The sequence below is a fragment of the Tamandua tetradactyla genome, chromosome 6 (assembly GCF_023851605.1).
Source record: "Tamandua tetradactyla isolate mTamTet1 chromosome 6, mTamTet1.pri, whole genome shotgun sequence".
Taxonomy (NCBI): domain Eukaryota; kingdom Metazoa; phylum Chordata; class Mammalia; order Pilosa; family Myrmecophagidae; genus Tamandua; species Tamandua tetradactyla.
Genome location: NC_135332.1, coordinates 60,030,027 through 60,050,994, shown reverse-complemented (window position 1 = coordinate 60,050,994; position 20,968 = coordinate 60,030,027). Strand labels below are relative to the sequence as shown.

At 37.3% G+C, this 20,968-nt stretch overlaps 1 protein-coding gene across 5 annotated transcripts in view; it reads left to right on the top strand.

Annotated features, from left to right (window-relative positions):
- Positions 1-20,968, top strand: part of RABEP1 (rabaptin, RAB GTPase binding effector protein 1) — a 266,434-nt gene that overhangs the window by 238,912 nt on the left and 6,554 nt on the right. For all 5 annotated transcript variants that reach the window (XR_013177859.1, XM_077165816.1, XM_077165815.1 and 2 more), the window contains 6 exons: positions 331-435; positions 4,403-4,519; positions 9,293-9,391; positions 12,249-12,389; positions 14,089-14,278; positions 14,817-14,872. Coding sequence is in view for 4 of the 5 variants with exons in the window: in XM_077165816.1 (XP_077021931.1) it covers positions 331-435; positions 4,403-4,519; positions 9,293-9,391; positions 12,249-12,389; positions 14,089-14,278; positions 14,817-14,872 (708 nt within the window). In the remaining variant the exon portion in view is untranslated. The remainder of the gene's footprint in view (positions 1-330; positions 436-4,402; positions 4,520-9,292; positions 9,392-12,248; positions 12,390-14,088; positions 14,279-14,816; positions 14,873-20,968) is intronic.

The following is a 20,968-nucleotide window of genomic DNA, read 5'->3' as shown; positions in this document are numbered from 1 at the left end:
CTTTTTATTTCCTTTCTTGGTTGGGTGTTACTGATTTAAATTGTGAGTGCCACGGTGTAGTACCTTTTGCTTGCTTTGTTTTTCTCAAATATAATGTGTTTTGTGGCCTTAGTCTCCTGGTGATCAAGTTGTGTCCTTTGTTTTCCTGTCATAATTATATTGGAAATTATGACATTTTAGAGTCTGATCCTATATTGTAATTTCTTGCGTAATTCCCGAAGAAATTTACCCCATGTTCTTCTTTGAGTAACATAGTTAGCACCAGGCCTGTGCACCTCAAGTATGTAATGTAGAATTTTCTCTGCCTGATAAGAAATTGGTGCCCTTCAGGTACATAATGCTGGAAACAAACTTGGGAGACGTTGTGATATGTGTTCCAATTATGAGAAACAGTTACAAGGAATTCAGATTCAGGAGGCTGAAACAAGAGACCAGGTGAGTTTCTTTTGGATATGCCAAATTGGTGAGCAGTTGTAGTTTTCATTGGAGGTGCAGAATTTTCTTTTTCTTTCTTGAAACATACCCATCCTGTTAAATTATAAAATAATCTTGTACCTATAACGTCATTTCCAGTGGGAGCTCACTAGAACCTCTGCTTTTGTGTGTCTCTTCTCATTAGCTTGCCCAACATCATAAGTCAGCTCAACTTATAGAGAAGCACTGTCAGAGGAACACATTTGTGTAAACTGAAGCCTGGCACACCTCCCCTCCCACTCTAGACCCAAAAATGATATTGTCATAGAAGGTACTTTTGTGTTATGAAGATTTAGGGAGATAAGAATTGACTACTGCCTCCAATGGAGTAAAAGCTTAATTGAATTTCATACTACTCAGTATTTGGAATCTTCATGGCTTAATTGCCTACTTCCTATAATTACATTTGTTTAAGGTTAATTTACAGGGTTTTAGAAGTTAAGCTTGAGAATAACTACTAAATAACCAGAAACAGTACAGAACAGCTCCCAGAGCCATGATAGTGACCGGACACACAGCGTACCCCAGTCTGGACCAGCTGGACCGGCTGCGAGTCTCCGGAACAGTGAGTTCCCCAAGCCGCGGCGGCTGGCGCCTGGCACCCCTCCCCCACAGGTGGCTTCCCGGAGGGAAAGGAAAGAGACTCTAACAGTAACAGGGACTGAGTCCAACCAAACACCAATTGTGGCATTAATAAACAAATTCTGACTACTAAAAATAGGCCCCCAGCTCAGGTGAAACTGATCAAGGTGGAGGTCGCTTATTGGGCTAACCGAAAAAGAGGAAAGGGGACGAAACAGAGGCTTTTGTGGCTGTTTCTACGGAGGCTTGGCTGCCTCTGGATTCAGCGGGGGGATTACACAGGCTGTAACCGCCCCAGGCATACGCAGAAACTGGCTGCTTTCAGGGCTGTCTCCCGCCTGGGCCTTCCCCAGGGGAGGAGTGAAACGCAACTCGGGTGGAATCCCTCTCTCAAGGAATTCAGACCCCAGGGCTTGGCAATTTGAAGCCATTAAAACCAGCCTACAACCGTTCCTCTGTCTCCACCACGCCCCCAGCAGGGAGAGCCTTCCAAAGTTAAAGGAGCCACAACACATTTAGCTGGTGGGACCCGCAGACAGACAAGCGCCACATACTGGGCAGGATAAGAAAAACAGAGCCCAGAAACTTCACGGGAAAGTCTTTCAACCTGCTGGGTCCCATTCCTCAGGGAAAACTGATGCAGGTGACTCCTTCTCCCTGAAAGGAGGCCAGTTTAGTCTGGGAAAACCTGGCTGGAGTCTGTAATACCTATGTAGACCCTCCTAAGGGTGGGGAGGGAAAAGGCACCTTACAAGCAGGACAAGAAACAAGAAAACAAGAACTGAAAAATTACCCTCTGTTAAACAAAACTTAAGCTAGAGGCCCAGAAAAAGCTGAACTGAAGGTCAAAGAACAGATAGATAACAAACTCATCTAGCAAGAAAACCCTAGGTAAGATAAATGAAAGCAATCTCCAGAATAAACTAATTAAGATAATTAAATGTCCAGACGCCAGCAAAAAATAACAAATCACACCAGGAAAATTGAAGATATGGCCCAGTCAAAGGAACAAACCAATAGTTCAAATGAGATACAGGAGCTGAAACAACTAATTCTGAATATACGAACAGAAATGGAAAACCTCATCAAAAACCAAATCGATGAATTGAGGGAGGACATGAAGAAGGCAAGGAATGAACAAAAAGAAGAAATGGAAAGTCTGAAAAAACAAATCACAGAACTTATGGGAATGAAAGATACAGTAGAAGATATGAAAAAAACAATGGAAACCTACAATGGTAGATTTCAAGAGACAGAGGTTAGGATTAGTGAACTGGAGGATGGAACATCTGAAATCCAAAAAGAAACAGAAACTATAGGGAAAAGAATGGAAAAATATGAGCAGGGGCTCAGGGAATTGAATGATAATATGAAGCACACAAATATACGTGTTGTGGGTGTCCTGGAAGGAGAAGAGAAGGGAAAAGGAGGAGAAAAACTAATGGAAGAAATTATCACTGAAAATCTCCCAACTCTTATGAAAGACCTAAAATTACAGATCCAAGAAGTGCAATGCACCCCAAAGAGAATAGATCCAAATGGACATTCTCCAAGACACTTACTAGTCAGAATGTCAGAGGTCAAAGAGAAAGAGAGGATCTTGAAAGCATCAAGAGAAAAGCAATCCATCACATACAAGGGAATCCCAATAAGACTATGTGTAGATTTCTCAGCAGAAACCATGGAGGCAAGAAGACAGTGGGATGATATATTTAAATGACTAAAAGAGAAAAACTGCCAACCAAGAATTCTGTGTCCAGCAAAACTGTCCTTCAAAAATGAGGGAGAAATTAAAACATTTTCAGACAAAAAGTCACTGAGAGAATTTGTGACCAAGAGACCAGCTCTGCAAGAAATACTAAAGGGAACACTAGAGACAGATACGAAAAGACAGAAGAGAGAGGTATGGAGAAGAGTGTAGAAAGAAGGAAAATTAGATATGATATATAAAATACAAAAGGCAAAATGGTAGAGGAAAGTACTACCCAAACAGTAATAACACTAAATGTTAATGGACTGAACTCCCCAATCAAAAGACATAGACTGGCAGAATGGATTAGAAATTAAGCTTTGGTAGATTATGATATATTGAGATTGACATATTTTAAGTACCCTTCCAAATACAGTGTGTGATAACAAATTCCCTGATAACATTTAGGAAATAATGTAGAGCTTCATGAGAATAGGCTTGTGAAGGTATATGTGAGGAGAAGATCATTTCTTTCTTATATTCCCAAGTTGTTCTTTGGCTACTGATAATTGTGCCCTTAGTCTTCAAAAGAACTTCCAGTCGATTAGAATGATAAGGTTAATATTTTTAAGTGTCATTGACAATGATTTCCTTGACATATGCTTTTTTTCATAGATGGTGCAAAGGTAAATGTTTAAAGCTACCTGAGAAACTAATATAGTTGGTCTGAGATAGTGTGTTGTGGGAATAGGGATAGGCTAGCTTATTTTCCAGAGTTGTTTCGGTAGACATTAACTGATGCTTCATCTGTATTTAGCATTTTGCTGGGTCCTGGGGATTCAGATGCAGGTGAGAGACAGTTACTGTCCATAGAGAGGTTTCAGTGTTGACAACTAAGCCATCAGTTCAGTACAGTATGTTACTATAGATGTACACATGGAACTACAGGAGAGCTGAGGTGGGCATCTTACTGTGGAGTCAAGGAAGGTGATACTTCCCTGAAACAAACTAGGTTCTTAAATAAATTAAAAACCTGGATATAAGGATTAATTAGGAAAAGAAGTGGAGAAAAGGGTATTCAAAGAAGAGGAAAAATGTACAAAGGAATATTTATGTGTTATGAAAGAATTATGAAAGAAAATGATGTGTTCTTGGAACTGCAAGCAGTTGATGTGGCTGTATGTGGTGTACATGTGTGTGTGATGAAATATGGGAGAGGAAACTATAAAGGAAGGCTGTGATGAGACATTGAGGAAGGAGTCTTGATTGAAGGGGTTTAATTTTTACCCTGAAGACTTTGAGAGGCATTTAGAGATTTTAGGTAAGGGAATTACTTGTTTTAGGAAAAAATTTAGTGTTAGGGTGGATTGTAGATTGAAGGCAAAGGATAAACTATAGTCATGGAGGCCACTGCCCTAGTCTAGAGAAACCAGGAGGGAAGTAAGTATTTTTAAGTAAGATAATGTCTGTGAAAATGATTTAACTGTAAGCCATAATATAATTGTTGCTTGAGGTCATGCCTCTTATTTCTTCCTGAATTGTCAAATCTATGTTTCTTGGAGGGGAAAAAGAGATTTAAAAATTCTGGAGTTAGGATTTCTTAAGTTTATAAAAAGATTCTGTTTCTTTCTTCTAATTGACTTTTAAATTGCATAGGTAAAAAAACTGCAGGTGATGCTCAGACAAGCTAATGACCAGTTAGAGAAAACAATGAAAGATAAACAGGAGCTGGAAGACTTCATAAAGCAGAGCACTGAAGATTCAAGTCATCAGGTAACTGGTGGCCTTAGAATGTGACCTATGGGGGATGGCTGGACTGTTTAAGGAATTCTGAAAGCATAGTGATATTTCTTTCTTGCCCTGAAGATTTGGCAGTTCTGTTTTCCCACAAATAAACAGATTTCCTACTGCTTTTTCTCTGATGCCTGTTTTACAGATTTTGCTTTTGAAATGACTGGTTGGTGAATGTCAGAAGGAATCTTCTTTCTGCTTTTATTTTTATTAGTGGTGTTTTTCAGCTGCACACAAAAAAACCCTCCTACATATACAAACATACCAAACATACTAGCTCTAACACCTCTGTAACTACCATTGAGATCAAGTATTAAAACATAAGCCAATAATTCAGAAGCCCTCACATGCACTCTCCAAATACTGTTTCTCCCCAGGGGTAGTATCCTAACTTCTAACACCATTATGTTAGTTTTGTATGTTTCTTAGTTAAAAAAATAAAATGGAATCATAAGGTATGTATTCCCATGTCTGTCTTCCTCCAAATGGTGAGATATATTCATGATGTCTGTAGTAGTAGTTTGTTTATTTTCATTGCTGTATAGTTGTACCATTGTATAGGAATACCACAATCTATCTAAGATATCTTAATGTTGGTGGACATTTGGTTTGTTTCCAGATCTGGGCTATTATGAATTATGCTACTTTGAACATTTCTGTAAAGGGCTTGCTGCATGTTTCTGTTGGGTATATACCCAGGACTTAAATGCCTGAGTAAAAATGGAATGCATATGTTCAACTGTTTTCCATTTTATACTCTCACCAGCAGTGTATGCGAAGAATTCCTGTGGGTTTACCAGTCTTGCTGGAATTTGTTCAGTCAGTTATTTTAATTTTAGCCTTTTTGGTGGTTGTGTAATGGTATTTCATTATGACTTATTTCTCTGATTACTGATGTTAATTAGCACTTTTATATTTATTAACCATTGGGATATTACTCTCTTATTAAGAATTTTTAAAATTACATTTTATTTTACAGACAAATACTTCCCCTTGGTGTATCTATTTTTTTGTGTGTGAGATTCCTGCTCAAATCTAATGCTCATTTTTCTATTGGGGCATCTATTTTATTTTATTATTGTTTTCTTTATTGATTTGTTCGGAAGCTCTTTATATAATTTGCTAGAGCCTTTTTGGTTGTATGTATTGCAGATGTCTTACAGTCAGTAGTTTCCATTTTCAGTATTTTAATGGTGTCTTTTGATCACCAGAAATTCATCATTTTAATGTAGTCTAATTTATTAGTCTTCTTCTTTACTAGTGTTTTTATGGCCTTTTCATACCCTAGTGTTATGAAATTATTTTCATATAGTATCTTGAAGCTTTACTGTTTATAGTCTTTCACATTTAGACCTAAAATCTATCTAGAAGTGATTTTTAAATGCATAGTGTGAGATGGGGTAATGTTTCTTTCTTTTTTTTTCAATCTATATGGATACCCAGGTGTTCCTATACTGTTTAATGAAAAGAGCTTTCCTCCACTGCTCTACAAGTTCACTTTTGGCATCTATCAAGTGAGCATATATATGTAGGTCAGTTTCAGGACCCTTCTGTTCTGTTGGTCTGTTTGTCTGCGCTAATTCCACACAGTAATTTATTATACCATTTTCATTTGATTTTTCTTTCTAGTTTTTCTCTGCTGAGAACAATCTTTTCATTCATTTTGAAAGTGTTTACCTTTACCTTACGGAGCATAATTACGATAGCTACTTTTAGGTCTTTGATAATTCCAATATATGGGTCATCATGGGTTGGCATTTGTTAATATTCTTTTTTCTTGAGAATTGGTCACATTTTCATGGTTCCTTCTATGTCGAGTACTTTCAGATTGTATCCTGGGAAGTTTTGAGTATTTTATTGTGAGATTCTGTCTTATGTTAAAATCCTTTGGAGAGTGTTGCTTTGCTTTTTTTTGTTTTAGCAGGGAATCAACTTGATTAGTTTCAGTTTGCAAGTTCTGTGTTTCCTTCTGTGAGTAGTGGTTCTAATATCACTTCAGTTCCAAAAGCCTTTGTATGCTGCTTTGGCTCTGTCTCTGCCCTGTGCACATAGAGTTTGTGAGTTTGTCTCACAAAGGGTGTGTTTGAGCGTTGGGTTGATGTATAACATAGAATTGGGGAAATTTTCTAGCTCTGTCCTGTCAAATTATTTTCGCCTGTGCATGGTCCCTGTTCCTGGTCTTCTAGCCAGAAAGACAGTTTTACCTCTTGTGCTGCTGCAGCTGCTGCAGCGTTACAGCTGGGTCTACCCTCAGGCTAATGGTGGGAAAGAAAATAGAACAAATGGAAAACTCTTATATGAGTTACTTCTTGTGGGGTTTGACTTTCCTCCCCAATCTGCTTGCTTTTTCTTACTTTTTAGAGTCTTTGGGTAGTTTTTTTTTTTTTTTTTGGATTTTGTTAAGAGTTTTGTAATCAGTGGGGGAGAGTCCATAGTGGGCTTAGTTCTTGGACAGCACAATTCTCTCATGTTTTTATTTGTCAGAATGCTTTCTTCTTTCCTCCTTTATTCAAGAAGGCAAAGCTAGGTATAGAATTTCAGCACTTATGTTATTTTCTTCCAGCACTTTGAAGTTATTACTCTGTTGCTTCTGGCTTCCATGTTTCCGATGAGAAGTCAGCTATCAGTCTTTTTGTTGCTCCTTTGAAGTTTAAACATTCTTTTTACCCTGGCTGTTTTAAAGATGTTCCTTTGGTCTTTTGTTCTTAGTGGTTTCACTGTGTTTTGCCTAAATGCATTTTTCCTCATATTTATCCTGTTCCGGGCTCAGAGGATTTCTTGGGTCGCTGAATTGATGTCTTAAATCAACATTGGCAAATTTTCAGCCATTATTTCTTTTAAAAACTTGTTTTTATTAAGATATACATATTGTTAAGTGCACAATTTGATGAATTTTAATATGAAAAATTTTAGCAAGATAATCATCAGCCCTGGTTAAAATTACATTTCTGACACACTTACGCTCCTTTCTAGCCAATAAATGCCCCACCTGCCTATATACAGAAGTAGCCACTATTCTGACTTTTAACACCATGTTTAAGTATTGCCTGTTCTTGAACTTCATGTAAATAGAATCATATATTATAAAGCCTATTTGATCATCATTATGTTTGTGAGATTCATTCATATTGTGCTGTATTTCAGTAGTTATTTTTTAATACTGCATATATTCTCTTTGTGGTTATACCTTAGTTTATTTGTCCACCTATAGTTGAAAGACATTTGTTTTCAGTTTTTGGCTATTGTGTGAATGATTAAGGCTTCTGTGAACATTCCTGTACATGTCTTTTGGTGGACATGTACTCATTTCTGAGTATATACCTAAGAGTGAAATTATTGGATCATTGCATAGGTCTTTTCTTAGCTCTGTTAGATATTTCCATCAGCTATTATTCAAATATTTATGCACCTTGGACCTCACTGTGTCTACATACCTTTAAACATCTCTTCTTTTTGACTCTTCATTTTCTCTTCACATAGGTATAATTTGTTCACCCAATCCATTGAATTTTTAGTTTCATATGTGATTTTTTTTAGTTTATCATTTCCATTCGGTTATTAGTCACTGTTCCCAGTTTCTGCCATTTTAAAATGTTGTCTTTTATATATTTCAATAGAATAAATACCATTATTTTGATGTCTGCTTCTGATAACTCACATATCTGGATTCCTTCTGCATCTTTTTCTATTGGCTTTCTGTCATTCCTTTGCATTTTTAATTGAGTGCTAGGCATTATATATGAAAACTATTGAAAGATTATAAAGTTTCTAGGATGATGCCATCTTATGAGAGGTAGGCAACTTATTGGTACCAACAGCCCAGGATCACCTTAACAGGAATTGAGATTATATGAAGTTTGAGGGGTCTGATTGTTTTAATTTCTCCCTTCAGTGTAAGTTACAGTTCCTTTGGGGACCCAACCTAAAGTACAGGTTATTTAGCAGGGGCCTCTTTTTGGTGGCTCTGGATTCTTTGCATTGCCACTGCTCCTGAGACTCTCAAACTCTGCACAGCCTTTCAGTGCCACAATGTCTCTGGAACTGGCATGTACTCCTAGTCTTTGGCTCTGTGACTCTTTTTTGCCTTGTTAGCTCTTTGATGCCTTCAAGTAGATACATTTTATCCAGCTTTTCTAACTATCAAATGGGAAGATTAGTTATATTACCTGGTCCTCACTATTAGAAGCAGAATTCTGACAATAATAATTTTTTAATGTTTTAATAAAAATTACTTTATTTTATAATCCTTATGTATGAGTCGTCAAACTTCCAAATAAACTACTTCTCAGTAACATTAAAATTAATTCAAGGGGACTTAGGAGTTCAGTGAGGGTAATCAGGTGTTTGTTGCTCTGAAGTAAACTGGAAGATTGTAGTTAGTTCAGAAAAAGATTAATTTATCCTTCAAAATATGTGCTTTTTGTGTGTTTGTGGGGACAGGATTTCAAATTGTTATTGATTCTTTCAGCCCTTCTAAAAATAACATAAGTAGGTCTTGTAGATTATTTATGTCAAAAGACGACCCATATAATACCATTTGTTCATGTAAAATGGTAGCATGTGACTAAAAGGCCCAGGCCTTGTATGCAGCAGATGCACACATATCTGTTGAATGAGTGATGGATGGATAAAAGATTAACTAATAAAACATCAATTCTGGACACTAAATATGCAGGAGATGGAAGAGTTAGTTTCAGAATAACCAGTTCCTTAATTATTTATTTTGTGTGCTCTTTTTTTTTTGTCTTCTGAAAGATCTCTGCACTTGTCCTAAGATCCCAAGCCTCCGAGATCTTACTTGAAGAGTTACAACAGGGGTTTTCTCAGGCAAAGAGGGATGTTCAGGAACAGATGGTAAGCTAATTTTTAAAGTAAATGTTAATTATATATGTTCCTCTTTGTTCTGTCTCAAAATTATCTTTGGCATGACTCTCTCTCCCTAGACAAATATATGGCAAAAAATAAGACCTATCCCCCCCCCCCACCCCGTCCCACCAAACAAACAGTTTTGGTGATTTGGGAAACCTAAACAGAATAAACTATAAACAAACATTTAATTTTCAATTCCAAATACAAGCTAAAGATGGAAATGTTAGAGCCCTGGCTGGTGCAGCTTTTGAGCACTGTGCTTTTCCTCAGCATCTCATTTACTTATGGCAACCTCATTAATTTCATAGAGGTTATGAAAAAATATGCACCATAACTGTTGTGGAGCTGGGGAACTTCCAGAACACCATCAGTTTTGAGAGGATAGGGCAGAGAGCTTCATGAAGCAGGGCTGGTGGAATCTCTGCACAATAGCTCCCCAGGTTGGGGCCTCCTTCCTCACCAATCTGGCTTTATTTGCCTTGCTCTTTCTTTCACAGTTGGAATCATCCTGTATCTGATGTCACTCTGTACATATATAGCAGGGTCAGTCCTGCTATAGTGTGGGATGACCCTACAGAGCTTCCTCTTGTCCTGCTCTTTAAGGGATGGCAATAAAACAGCCACCACCAGGTAGTGTGGTAATGTTTCTTTTTGGTTGGCATTAGATCAGACTCTGAATGTTCTCAGCGCTGATCCCTAAATACTAGCCCTGGTTTGTTAGAAAGCCTCTCATCTTAATCATTGACCAGAGAGAGTTATCATATCCTTTCTCTAATTAGAAAATACAAAAGAAACATGTTTTCATGGTATTTAACGTCTTTGCACTCATTGTTTCCTTTCAAAACCCATCTGCATTTGCAAAACATTTTGGAAGTTGATTCCACTTAAAATCACGGTGTTACAGGTGACACTGAAGAATTGCTGGAATTAAGATTGAAATCCTGAAAACTCCAGTACTTTACCATTTTCTCTCAACTTCTATTAAAGATCTTGTGCTGAAAAAGAAACTCAGTTTCTCGTCAAGTTATTAAGAGGGCAATGGTAGTGGTTGGGATCTTTATATTTCCCTCTAACTTTTTACTTTGAAAAAATAAAAACTTACAGAGGGTTTAAAAAATAATGAGCATTCATAAAACCTTCACTTGAATTTACCAGTTATTCATATTTTGCCACATTTGTACATGCTTGCATTTGCTGTCTCTCTTATATATTATGTTTTGGCTTGGTTTTTTTGTTCAGCCACTTGAAATTAAGTTATAGTATGACACTGCTGAATATTTCTACTCCTAAAACCGAAGATGTTGTTCTAAATAACCCCAATATAATTATTATACCCTTAAAATTTAACCAAAAATCCTTTATCGTTTTTCGGTGGGGGTGAGGTAGAAACTGGTGAGGGGTTATGACATTAACATTCTTTGAAGTATCTAGGCCAGTTGCTTTGTAAAATTTTTTAGGCCATTGTCTTTGCAGAATGAATCTGTCTGGTTATTTCCTCATGCTTAGATTCAGGTAAAACATTTTGGCAGGGATATCACATAGATGAAATGATTCAGTGGGAGGTTTAAAACATCAAGTAGTTCTGAGAATGTATTCCACCTAAGGGGGTACTGTGGGTACTATGTTCAAGTTACTTGAATTGATTTTACTTCCTGTGGTTGTGTTAATCAGTTTGATATACTGGTAGCTACATTTGTTTCTATTTGCAATGCATTTTTTTTTGGCATTGGCAGGCTCCCGAAATCGAACCCCAGTCTCTAGCATAGTGAGAATCCTGCCACTTGAGCCACCATCGCACTGCCCTGTCATTCATTTTTTGGTTAGCTTTTTTGACTTAAAAAATGCAACATTGCTCATAATCAAAACTATGAAAATAAAATAGAAGTCTCACCCCATTCCTGTTCAACCCCCCCCCCCCCACGCACACATCAGGCACTTCTTTTGTCTTTTGTCACTGCCACTCCTGCTCTCTGTTCTAGCACTTGAAGTTTTTGGTTTATCTTTCGGTTTCATTGGAAAATGAGCTTCTCCAGAAGAGATCCTTTGTTTCTAAGGAGCAGAAAATGCCTAATGTTGGGTAGTAGCTGCTAAATAAATGATGGATGGATGAGTAATCAGCATTTACCAATAATACTTAAGTGGTATTAAAAATGAGCAGATATTAAATACTTTTGCAGAATTTTATTTTATACTCAAATTAGCTGGAATAACTTTTATATTAATACAGATGAATATGAAGTGCCTAAAATTGTTTGTACACAGAATCAATTAGATGTAGAGGCATGTCCCATTGTAATAATGGGGTTCTCTTGAGTGTCCTGAATTCCTGAGCACAGGTCTGTCTTGATGAATTCCAATATTTGAGGCCTTTGGACCATTCACAGTGAACCTGAACTTAAACATAAGTAAATGTAGTAAAAGACGAAAATACTTACTGAATTTTTGTTTCTTCTCACTTCCTATTGAATGCATGCTATGAGTTTTCCTGAGTACATGTTCTATTTGATATGGGTCTTGATTGTGTCAGTCCTTTCCATTGGACCTGAGATCCTGTCCTTCTCTACCCCAGGAATGTAGAGGAAAGGGATTCATTATTTTTAAGCTGTTGGTAGCGACATTGGAGAATGAGCTCAGACGCCTGTTTCATTGCCTGTCCTCTTGTCAAACGTGTAAAGGTGGCAAATCCAAAACCTCTGAGCTGTCTTTTTATATCTTACAGAGCTTTAATGTGTAGCTCTCCATCCTCAGCCCTCATTTGATTTGGTTTTGTTTTTCTCTGCTTCAGCTATCAGTAGACAGGATTTACCTTTCTGCTTGTGATTAGTATCTGTTTCTATTTTAGGCAGTGTTGATGCAGTCACGGGAACAGGTTTCAGAAGAGCTGATGAGGTTACAGAAAGATAACGACAGTCTCCAGGGAAAGCATAGCTTGCATATGTCATTACAGCAAGCAGAAGACTTCATCCTCCCAGACACTATAGAGGTAACTTACTTTCTGTGTGATGAAAAATGTAGGCAAGTACATTTTCTGAAACTGTTACATAAGTGTATTCTTGTGGGACCCAACTGAGAGATGCACCAGAAATTTAAATGTTCAAAAGAGCTGCTAATCTGGTTGCTTGCAATGTTTGCTTTTGGTATCTAACACTTAAAAGGTTATACTACATCCACCGTCTTCCCTCCTCCAATAACTTGGATGACACCTTTGGTCACTTCCATTCTTCTGTGACTGGTTGAATCTGGGCTGCAGAACTGGAAGTTTCCTTGAGATATTCATACCTGTTTCAAGTTTATCCAACCTTTATGCCCATGTATTTCTAACCTTCCATTATATAAAAAATATCTTATTAGGCTAAACTCAGGTAAACATTATAAACAAATGGAGGCAGGGATGATTTTTCTTAGAGCAGTTATATATATGTGGTTACTTATAAGTTCCTTTTGTCCCTTTAAAAGAAACTATTGTTTAAAGGCATAAAAAGATCAAACATTACAGAAATATATAATTTTGTAACTAAAAGTTTCCCCTAATCATATCTTGCAGATTCAGCTTCTCCAGTTTGGACCTGAATCTTTTTTTATTTTTCCTGTATATAAAGATATTAATATCACTGTTATTTCTTATTTTATTCATTTATAAAGGCAAATTTGCCTAGCCAGTAGCTCTTTGCTCTTTGTTCTTTTCCACAACCCCCAACTTGTGGTCTCATTTCAGGTTACTGGCACTACTTTGGGAAAACTCTCCTTTTTGAGCCATTGGTTCATCTCATCAAAGAGAAGATATCGGGAACTCATTTACTTTCGCTGTCAGCTTATGATAACTATACATCTGGACACCTTCCACTTCTGTTAAACTTTTCTCTTTTGGCTGGAAGGAGTCCTCATTCTTTTGTTCTCCAGAGACTGTATTCCTAGATTTGAAAAATTCCAAAAATTCTTGAAGGATGTAGGAAGTCTAGCCTGTCAACCTTGATTTTTAGACCTGCTTCAGTTAACAAATCTTAAGAAATTTTTCAGTCTTTTTTTAACTGCTCTTTTTTCTGCTTTTCTTTAGCATATATATTCTTTAGTAGTTCTTTAACAAGACCAGTTTTTATTTTAAATTTGCTTTAAGATATAATTGGAAGGATTTTAAAAAGATAGAAGTAAAATTTAGGAAAAAATAGAGTAAGATTTAAACTAAATTACAGAAAAAACAGCTGATAACCTTAAAAAGCCATTCTTTGCCATTATTTACCTCTTTCTTAACATAGCACTTTGCTTATGGTAAATGATCAGACATGTTTGAGTGAATGACTACATGAAGAAATAAAAAATGTAGCACTCACACTTGCTTCTGAATTACAGTCTTTCTTTTTATTCCTCAACTCCTAACTACCCCCAAATTTAGGCAGGTAATAGTAGACGCCCCTAAGTTGTTCGTAATGAATCCCACATTGTAAGTGACTTAACATTTCTATTTTTCTGTTCATGAGACAGTTTTGTGGAAAAAATATGTAGCTCACAATGCACCGAATATAGTGAATATCACTTGAAGCACTAGTTGGGTTAGAGTGCAAGGTCTTAATTTTTAAACCATTTAAAACAGTATCTGAAATGCTGGTTGCAGAAAATCTTTAACTGCTTTTCTTTCTTTCCTTTCACTTTTACAAGACAAATAACCATTTGTTTCTTGAATCCAGGAACTCCGGGAGTTGGTATTAAAATACCGTGAGAATATCATTAATGTGCGGACAGCAGCAGACCACGTGGAAGAAAAACTGAAGGCTGAAATACTGTTCCTAAAAGAGCAGATTCAAGCAGAACAATGCTTAAAAGAAAACCTTGAAGAAACTCTTCAGCTAGAAATAGAAAACTGCAAGGAAGAAATAGGTGAAGAGAAAAGTGATGTAGTTTAGAACTGGAAGCAGTAAATAAATATTTTTTTATTATGGAAAGTAATGATGATCATAGAATGTAGAAAACAGAGAAGTATAGAAAACAATTAAGGTCTCAGTTTATATTCTGATATATCCAGTAATTCAGAGAAAAACAAAAACAAATGAACATTATATTTTTAGCTCTTGACAGCTTCTCTTTGGCAGTTACTAACAGATGGTAAACTTCAGTACTTGAACCCAGAGTACTGGGGAACATAATTAGATGGGTGGCATTTCCTTACAGAACTTTGATTTGTTAAAATACTCCTGCTGAGAATATCTCCCCTCTCCATCCTGGCAGAGTTGGGAGGTGGATACTTGACCTAGAGGTAGTTTATGACACAGTATTTTTGTGGACTCGGCCTTTACCTGATCTTGATTATGATGTTGATTGGTTGGGACTAATTTTGAGAAAGGGATGTTTAAAGAATAAAATTTTAATCCCAAATAATAAATGTATACTGATACTTCCTCTTTTTTTTTCCTTCTAGCATCTATTTCTAGCCTAAAAGCTGAATTAGAAAGAATAAAAGTAGAAAAAGGACAGGTGAGTTTCAAAATTTTATCTGTAACCAAGTTATTTATTGAATCATGTAGCATCCAAGGAATGGATCCAAGGGAATAATAGATAGTTAAGACATGGTCCTTTCCTTTAAGGAACTTTGCTTATTAGTTCAAAGTGCATAATTTAAATATGGTAGGGTGAGTGCTTGATGATGATATAGACTGTTTATTCAGAGTCAGGTCTATGACGGGCCATGTGTTAACTAGATAAGGTACAGGAAGAAGTAAGACGTGACTGCAGCTTTGAGTTGATAGTGTAATGGGAAGACAGGCAAGGTACGATCACAAACATAAGCTTAAAGCAATGTTGAAATATATACAAAAGTCAAACAGATGATGTTTTCTAGCTGGCTTAGTTCAAGTCCCCTTCTCTTCCACGATATCAGTGACCTTTGATGGGTAACCCCATTCAACTGCTTGGTTCATTGTTCCTTGACACAGTGACCTTTGCCTCTGCTTTGGCCCTCCTTCCCACACTCTTGAGACTGCACCTTGCTCCAACCTCTGGCATCTAGCAACTTCCTACAGCTGTGCTTGCTTTCCTTCTAAGCAGCATCTTATGTAACTTGCTCCTTCATCTAGTCTCCCACCAACACCCTCACAAGTCCTCTCAACTCCTTGTCCTTCTGGTGCCCTAACTTGACTGCTGTCCAACCCTGGTGTGTCTCTTCCCCAAGCTGCTGATGCCACAGGAATTGTTAACATTGCATGCTCGTGCTGTCATTTGGGCCTGAACTGCTACTCAGGCAGCTTTTCATCTGTTCTGGGTTGGCTCTCTTCCATTCCACAGTGGCTATTTCAGATAGTCACACTCACCTCCACCCCCTACCCCCAGCCCAGCAGATGATGACTTTGCATCCTCAGTCATAGAGAAAACAAAAGCCGTCAGACAGGAATCATCTACAGCTTCTTGGCTTCCCAGTTATAGATTCATCTACTTCCCAGCCTTCTCTCTTGTTTTTCAAAGATGAATGACTTGCTTCTGACCAAAGGGTAATATTGCAAATGTGCTTTGAATGAAGCCCTTTGCATCTTTCCCAGGCATCCTCTCAATCATCCCCTCAGTCCTGGGCCTTGAACTACCACCTTTTAGAAACATGTTCATGTATCTTCCATTAACAGGAAAAAAAGTTTCTCTTTGGGCTGTGCTTCTCTCTCATGCTACCAGTCTTTCTTCTTCCCTTCATGTTAAGCCAAGGTTCTTGAAAGAGTCACTCTTCAATCCATTGCAGTCTGGTTTCTGCCTCCACCATACTATTGAGATTACATTGGCAAAAATTACCAGTGCTCTAATCATGTCTCCTCCTTTCCTCCCCCAGTGCTCCTGTTTGGGTTCAGATTTCACCTCGAACTTGGCTTACTTTAAGAGCCTGATAAGCTTCCTTGCTTCCAAAATTTATCCCCTTCCAGATTACCTTTATAATTTTAAAGACATGTAGGTTTCAACATGAACTTGACTGTATCACAGTCTGGTGAAAAGCCCTCCACTAGTTCCTCTTTATCTATAGAAGAATGTCCATATTAGCAAAGCAGTAGATCTCCTGCCTCACCTACCTTTCCAGCCTCAGCTGCATATATATCCCCACATGGTATTACAGACAAACAGAACTCACCGCTGTTCCTGAATGCATTTTAAAAAAAAAAAATTTTTTTAAACATAATATATATGAACATTCTTACCATATGATCATTCCATTCTTGGTATATAATCAGTAACTCACAATGTCATCACATAGTTGTAGATTCATCAACATGATCATTTCTTAGAACATTTGCATTAATTCAGAAAAAGAGAAAGGAAAAAATTCATACATTTCATACCCCTTACCCCTCCCTTTCATTGATCACTAGCATTTCAACCTACTAAATTCATTTTAACATTTGTTCCCTATTTATTTATTTATTTAAATCCATGTTTTACTCATCTGTCCATAAGGTAGATAAAAGGAGCATCAGACACAAGGTTTTCACAACCACACAGCACATTGTGAAAGCTATATCATTATACAATCATCTTCAAGAAACATGGCTACTGGAACACAGCTGTACATTTTCAGACACTTCCCTCCAGCCTCTCCATTATACCTTAACTAAAGGTATAATGATATCTATATAATGCATAAGAATAACCTCCAGGATAACCTCTTGACTCTGTTTGAAATCTCTCAGCCATTGACACTTTATGTTGTCTCATTTCTCTCTTCCCCTTCCCCCTTTTGGTCGAGAAGGTTTTCTCAGTCCCTTGATGCTGAGTCTCAGCTCATTCTAGGGTTTCTGTACCACATTGCCAGGAAGGTCTACACCCCTGGGAGTCATGTCCCATGTAGAAAGGGGAGGGCAGTGAGTTTGCTTGTCATGTTGGCTGAGAAAGAGAGGCCACATCTGAGCAACAAAAGAGGTTCTCTGGGGTGACTCTTAGGCTTAATTTTAAGTAGGCTTAGCCTATCCTTTGTGGGGATAATTTGCATATGAACCCCAAGATTGAGAGCTTGGCCTATTGCTTTGGCTGTCCCATCTGCTTGTGAGAATATCAGGAATTGTCCACATGAGGAAGTTCAATTTTCCCCCTTTTTTGCCATTCCCCCAATGGGACTTTGCAAGTTACTTTTTTATTCACTGTTCAGATCACTCTGGAATTTATAGGGGCATCACTCTGGACAAACCTACAAACTCTCACGCCCTACTCAAGGTTCCATGTACTTATGGTGTTCAATTAAACTGTCCACATAAGTTATATTAGGAAATGCACTAGTCAAAATACAGATTTTACGTGAAATAAACATTTTTTGTTTTAGTCTCACATAAGTTAAAGTTTTAAAATATTAATTACCATCTATTTTCAACACCCTGCAGTATTGACATTCCTTTGTTCTCCGTCACACAAAAATATTTTAAAATTTCTACATCTATCACTATCATCATACACTCTAGGCATTCCTAGATTATACCATCTCAGTCTTTATTGTCTATGTTTCCTTCTGATTTCATTTGTGTCCCCGTCCTCCTCCCTCTGTCATTCTCACATTCAGCTTCATTCAGTGTACTAACATTATTGTATTACAGGTTGGTAGCATTGTGCTATCAGTTTCAGAATTTTTACAATCAGTCCTGTTGTACAATCTGTCCCTTCAGCGCCAATTACCCAATATCTACCCTATTTCTATCTCTTGATAGTCTCTCTTCTTAATTGAAATTATTCAAGATTATTCACTAATGTTAGTTCATATCAGTGAGACTATACAGTATTTGTCCTTTTGTTTTTGGCTAATCTCACTCAGCATAATGTCCTTAAGGTCCATCCATGTTATTACGTACTTCATAACTTTATTCTGTCTTACAGCTGCATAGTATTCCATCATATGTATATACCACAGTTTGTTTAGCCACTCGTCTGTTGATGGACATTTTGGCTGTTTCCATCTCCGTAAATAATGCTGCTATAAACATTGGTGTGTAAATGTCCATTTGTATCCTTGCCCTCGTATCCTCTGAGTAGATACCTAGCAATGGTATTGCCGAGTCCTATGGCAGTTCTATACTTAGCTTCCTGAGGAACCACCCAAAGTACCTTCCACAGCGGTTGCACCATTTGACATCCCCAACAGTGGATAAGTCTGCCTCTTTCTCCACATCCTCTCCAGCACTGGTCTGTTTTATTGATAATGGCCATTCTGGCGGGTGTGAGATGATATCTCATTGTGGTTTTGATTTACATTTCCCTAATAGCCAGGGGAGTTGAGCATCTCTTCATGTCTTTTGCCCATTTTGTAATTGGGTTGTTTGTGTTTTTGCTGTTGAACAGTCTCTATATATTCTGGATACTAGACTCTTATCTGATATATCATTTCCAAATACTGTCTCCCATTGTGTAGGCTTTTTACTTTCTTTTTTTAATGTTTTCAATCATTTTATACTGTACTAAACTAAGAATATCAATAAGTACATAATCTCAAATATGATCCATTAAATTGTAATGATCACATGGGTTAGAGAAAAAATTTCATTAGCTTGTAATTTGGCATTGAAGTAAAAAGTCTCAGCATGAATGGGAAGCAGTGCCTTTAAGTCTTATACCTTCACCAAAGCTAAAGCTCCTTCTCCCTCTTCGTCCTTTTTAAGCAGTTGCTTTGAGCCAGTTTCCTTAGCTGTAAAATGGTATAGTAGTATAGATTCCTATGAGGATCAGAAGACATTGGGCTTGGGTTTTGTAATCTACAACGAGCAGCTGTAAAGAAGGTCTTCTGGATTGACTCAGACGTTTTCTGGGAACTGAAATATCTCAAAGCCTCTTAAATGAAGAGAATGGGTGAAAGTCAGTCCCTTTTCCCTCCAACCCAACTTTGGTTGCTTTACTCCTTTTGTTATTACCTAGTATTATTAGAGAGCATTATTTTTGGGCAGTTTACTGTGCTAAGGAGCCAGGTACTTAAAGTTCATTTGTACCTGAAGTTTTCAAGCTCATTTTTGTACTCGGTTTTATTTATACAGAAAGACACTGAAAATGATTGAAAAGAAACAATTTTTTTGATACACAGAATGACAGAGTCTGTGTCATAGAAGGAGGTAGCAGAGAAATTAGGGGGGAAACTGAATCAAATATTTCTTAAAGATTTGCTTTGGTGGTTCTCTTTTTGGCAGCCCAGGACTGTCTGCAGTCAAGTAAAGGAGCACTGGAGAATAAAACCAAAGGCTCGTTTAGTAATTGTGCTTGAGTTCATCAGCACAACCAAAGGACAAAAATTAACAGTTGGGCAGAACAAGAAAATTTGTTTTAAAAATATTTTCATCTTTTTACTTTCTTTTTTATGCATGGGCAGGCACCAGGAATTGAACCTGGGTCTCTGGCATGGCAGGCGAGAACCCTGGCACTGAGCCATCGCCTGCCTCATCTTTTTACTTTCTTGATGAAGTTCTTTGATGCACAAAAGTGTTTAATTTTGAGGAGTTCCCATTTCTTTCTTTCTTCAGTGCTTGTGCTTTGGGTGTCAGGTCTAGGAAACTGCCTCCTATTATAAGATTTATAAGATATTTCCCTATATTTTCTTCTAACAGTTTTATGGTCTTAGATCTAGTGTTTAAGTCTTTGATCCATTTTGAGTTAATTTTTGTATAGCGTGTGAGATATGGATCCTCTTTCATTCTTTTGCATGTGGATGTCCCCTTCTCTAGGCACCATTTATTGAAGAAACTGTTCTGTCCCAGGTGAGTTGGCTTGACTGCCTTATCAAAGATAATTGTCCATAGATGACAGGGTCTGTTATCTATCTGAACACTCTATTTGAGTCCATTGGTCAGTATAGCTGTCTCTATGCCAGTACCATGCTGCTTTGACCACTGTAGCTTCGTAATACGCCTTAAAGTCAGTTAGTGTAAGACCTCCAACTTCATTTTTCTTTCTCAGGAAATTTTTAGCTATTCGGGGCACCCTGCCCTTCTGGGTAAATTTGGTTAGTCTTCCAATCTATGAACACGGTGTGCTCTTCCATTTATTTAGGTCTTCTGTGATTTCTTTATCAATTTCTTGTAGTTTTCTTTGTATACGTCTTGTGTATCCTTAGTTAAATTTATTCCTAAATATTTTATTCTTTTGGTTGCAATTGTAAATGGAATTTTTTCTTGGTTTCACCCTCAGAATGTTCATTACAAGTGTATAGAAACACTACAGATTTTTGAGTGTTGATCTTGTAACCTGCCACTTTGCTGTACTCATTTATTAGCTCTAGTAATTTTGCTGTGGATATTTGGGGGTTTTTGACATATAGTATCATATCATGCAAATAGTGAGAGTTTCACTTCTTCCTTTCCAATTTTGATGCTTTGTATTTGTATTTCTATTTCTTATTTAATTGCTCTGGTTAGAACTTCCAACACATTGTTGAATGATAATGGTGATAGTGGACATCCTTGTCTTGTTCTTGATCTAAGGGGGAAAATTTCCAGTTTTTCCCCATTGAGGATGAGGTTAGCTGTGGGTTTTCATATATTCCCTTTATCATGTTGAGGAAGTTCCTATCCTTTGAAGTGTTTTCAACAAGAAAGGATGTTGAATTTTTTCAAATGCCTTTTCTGCATCGATCGA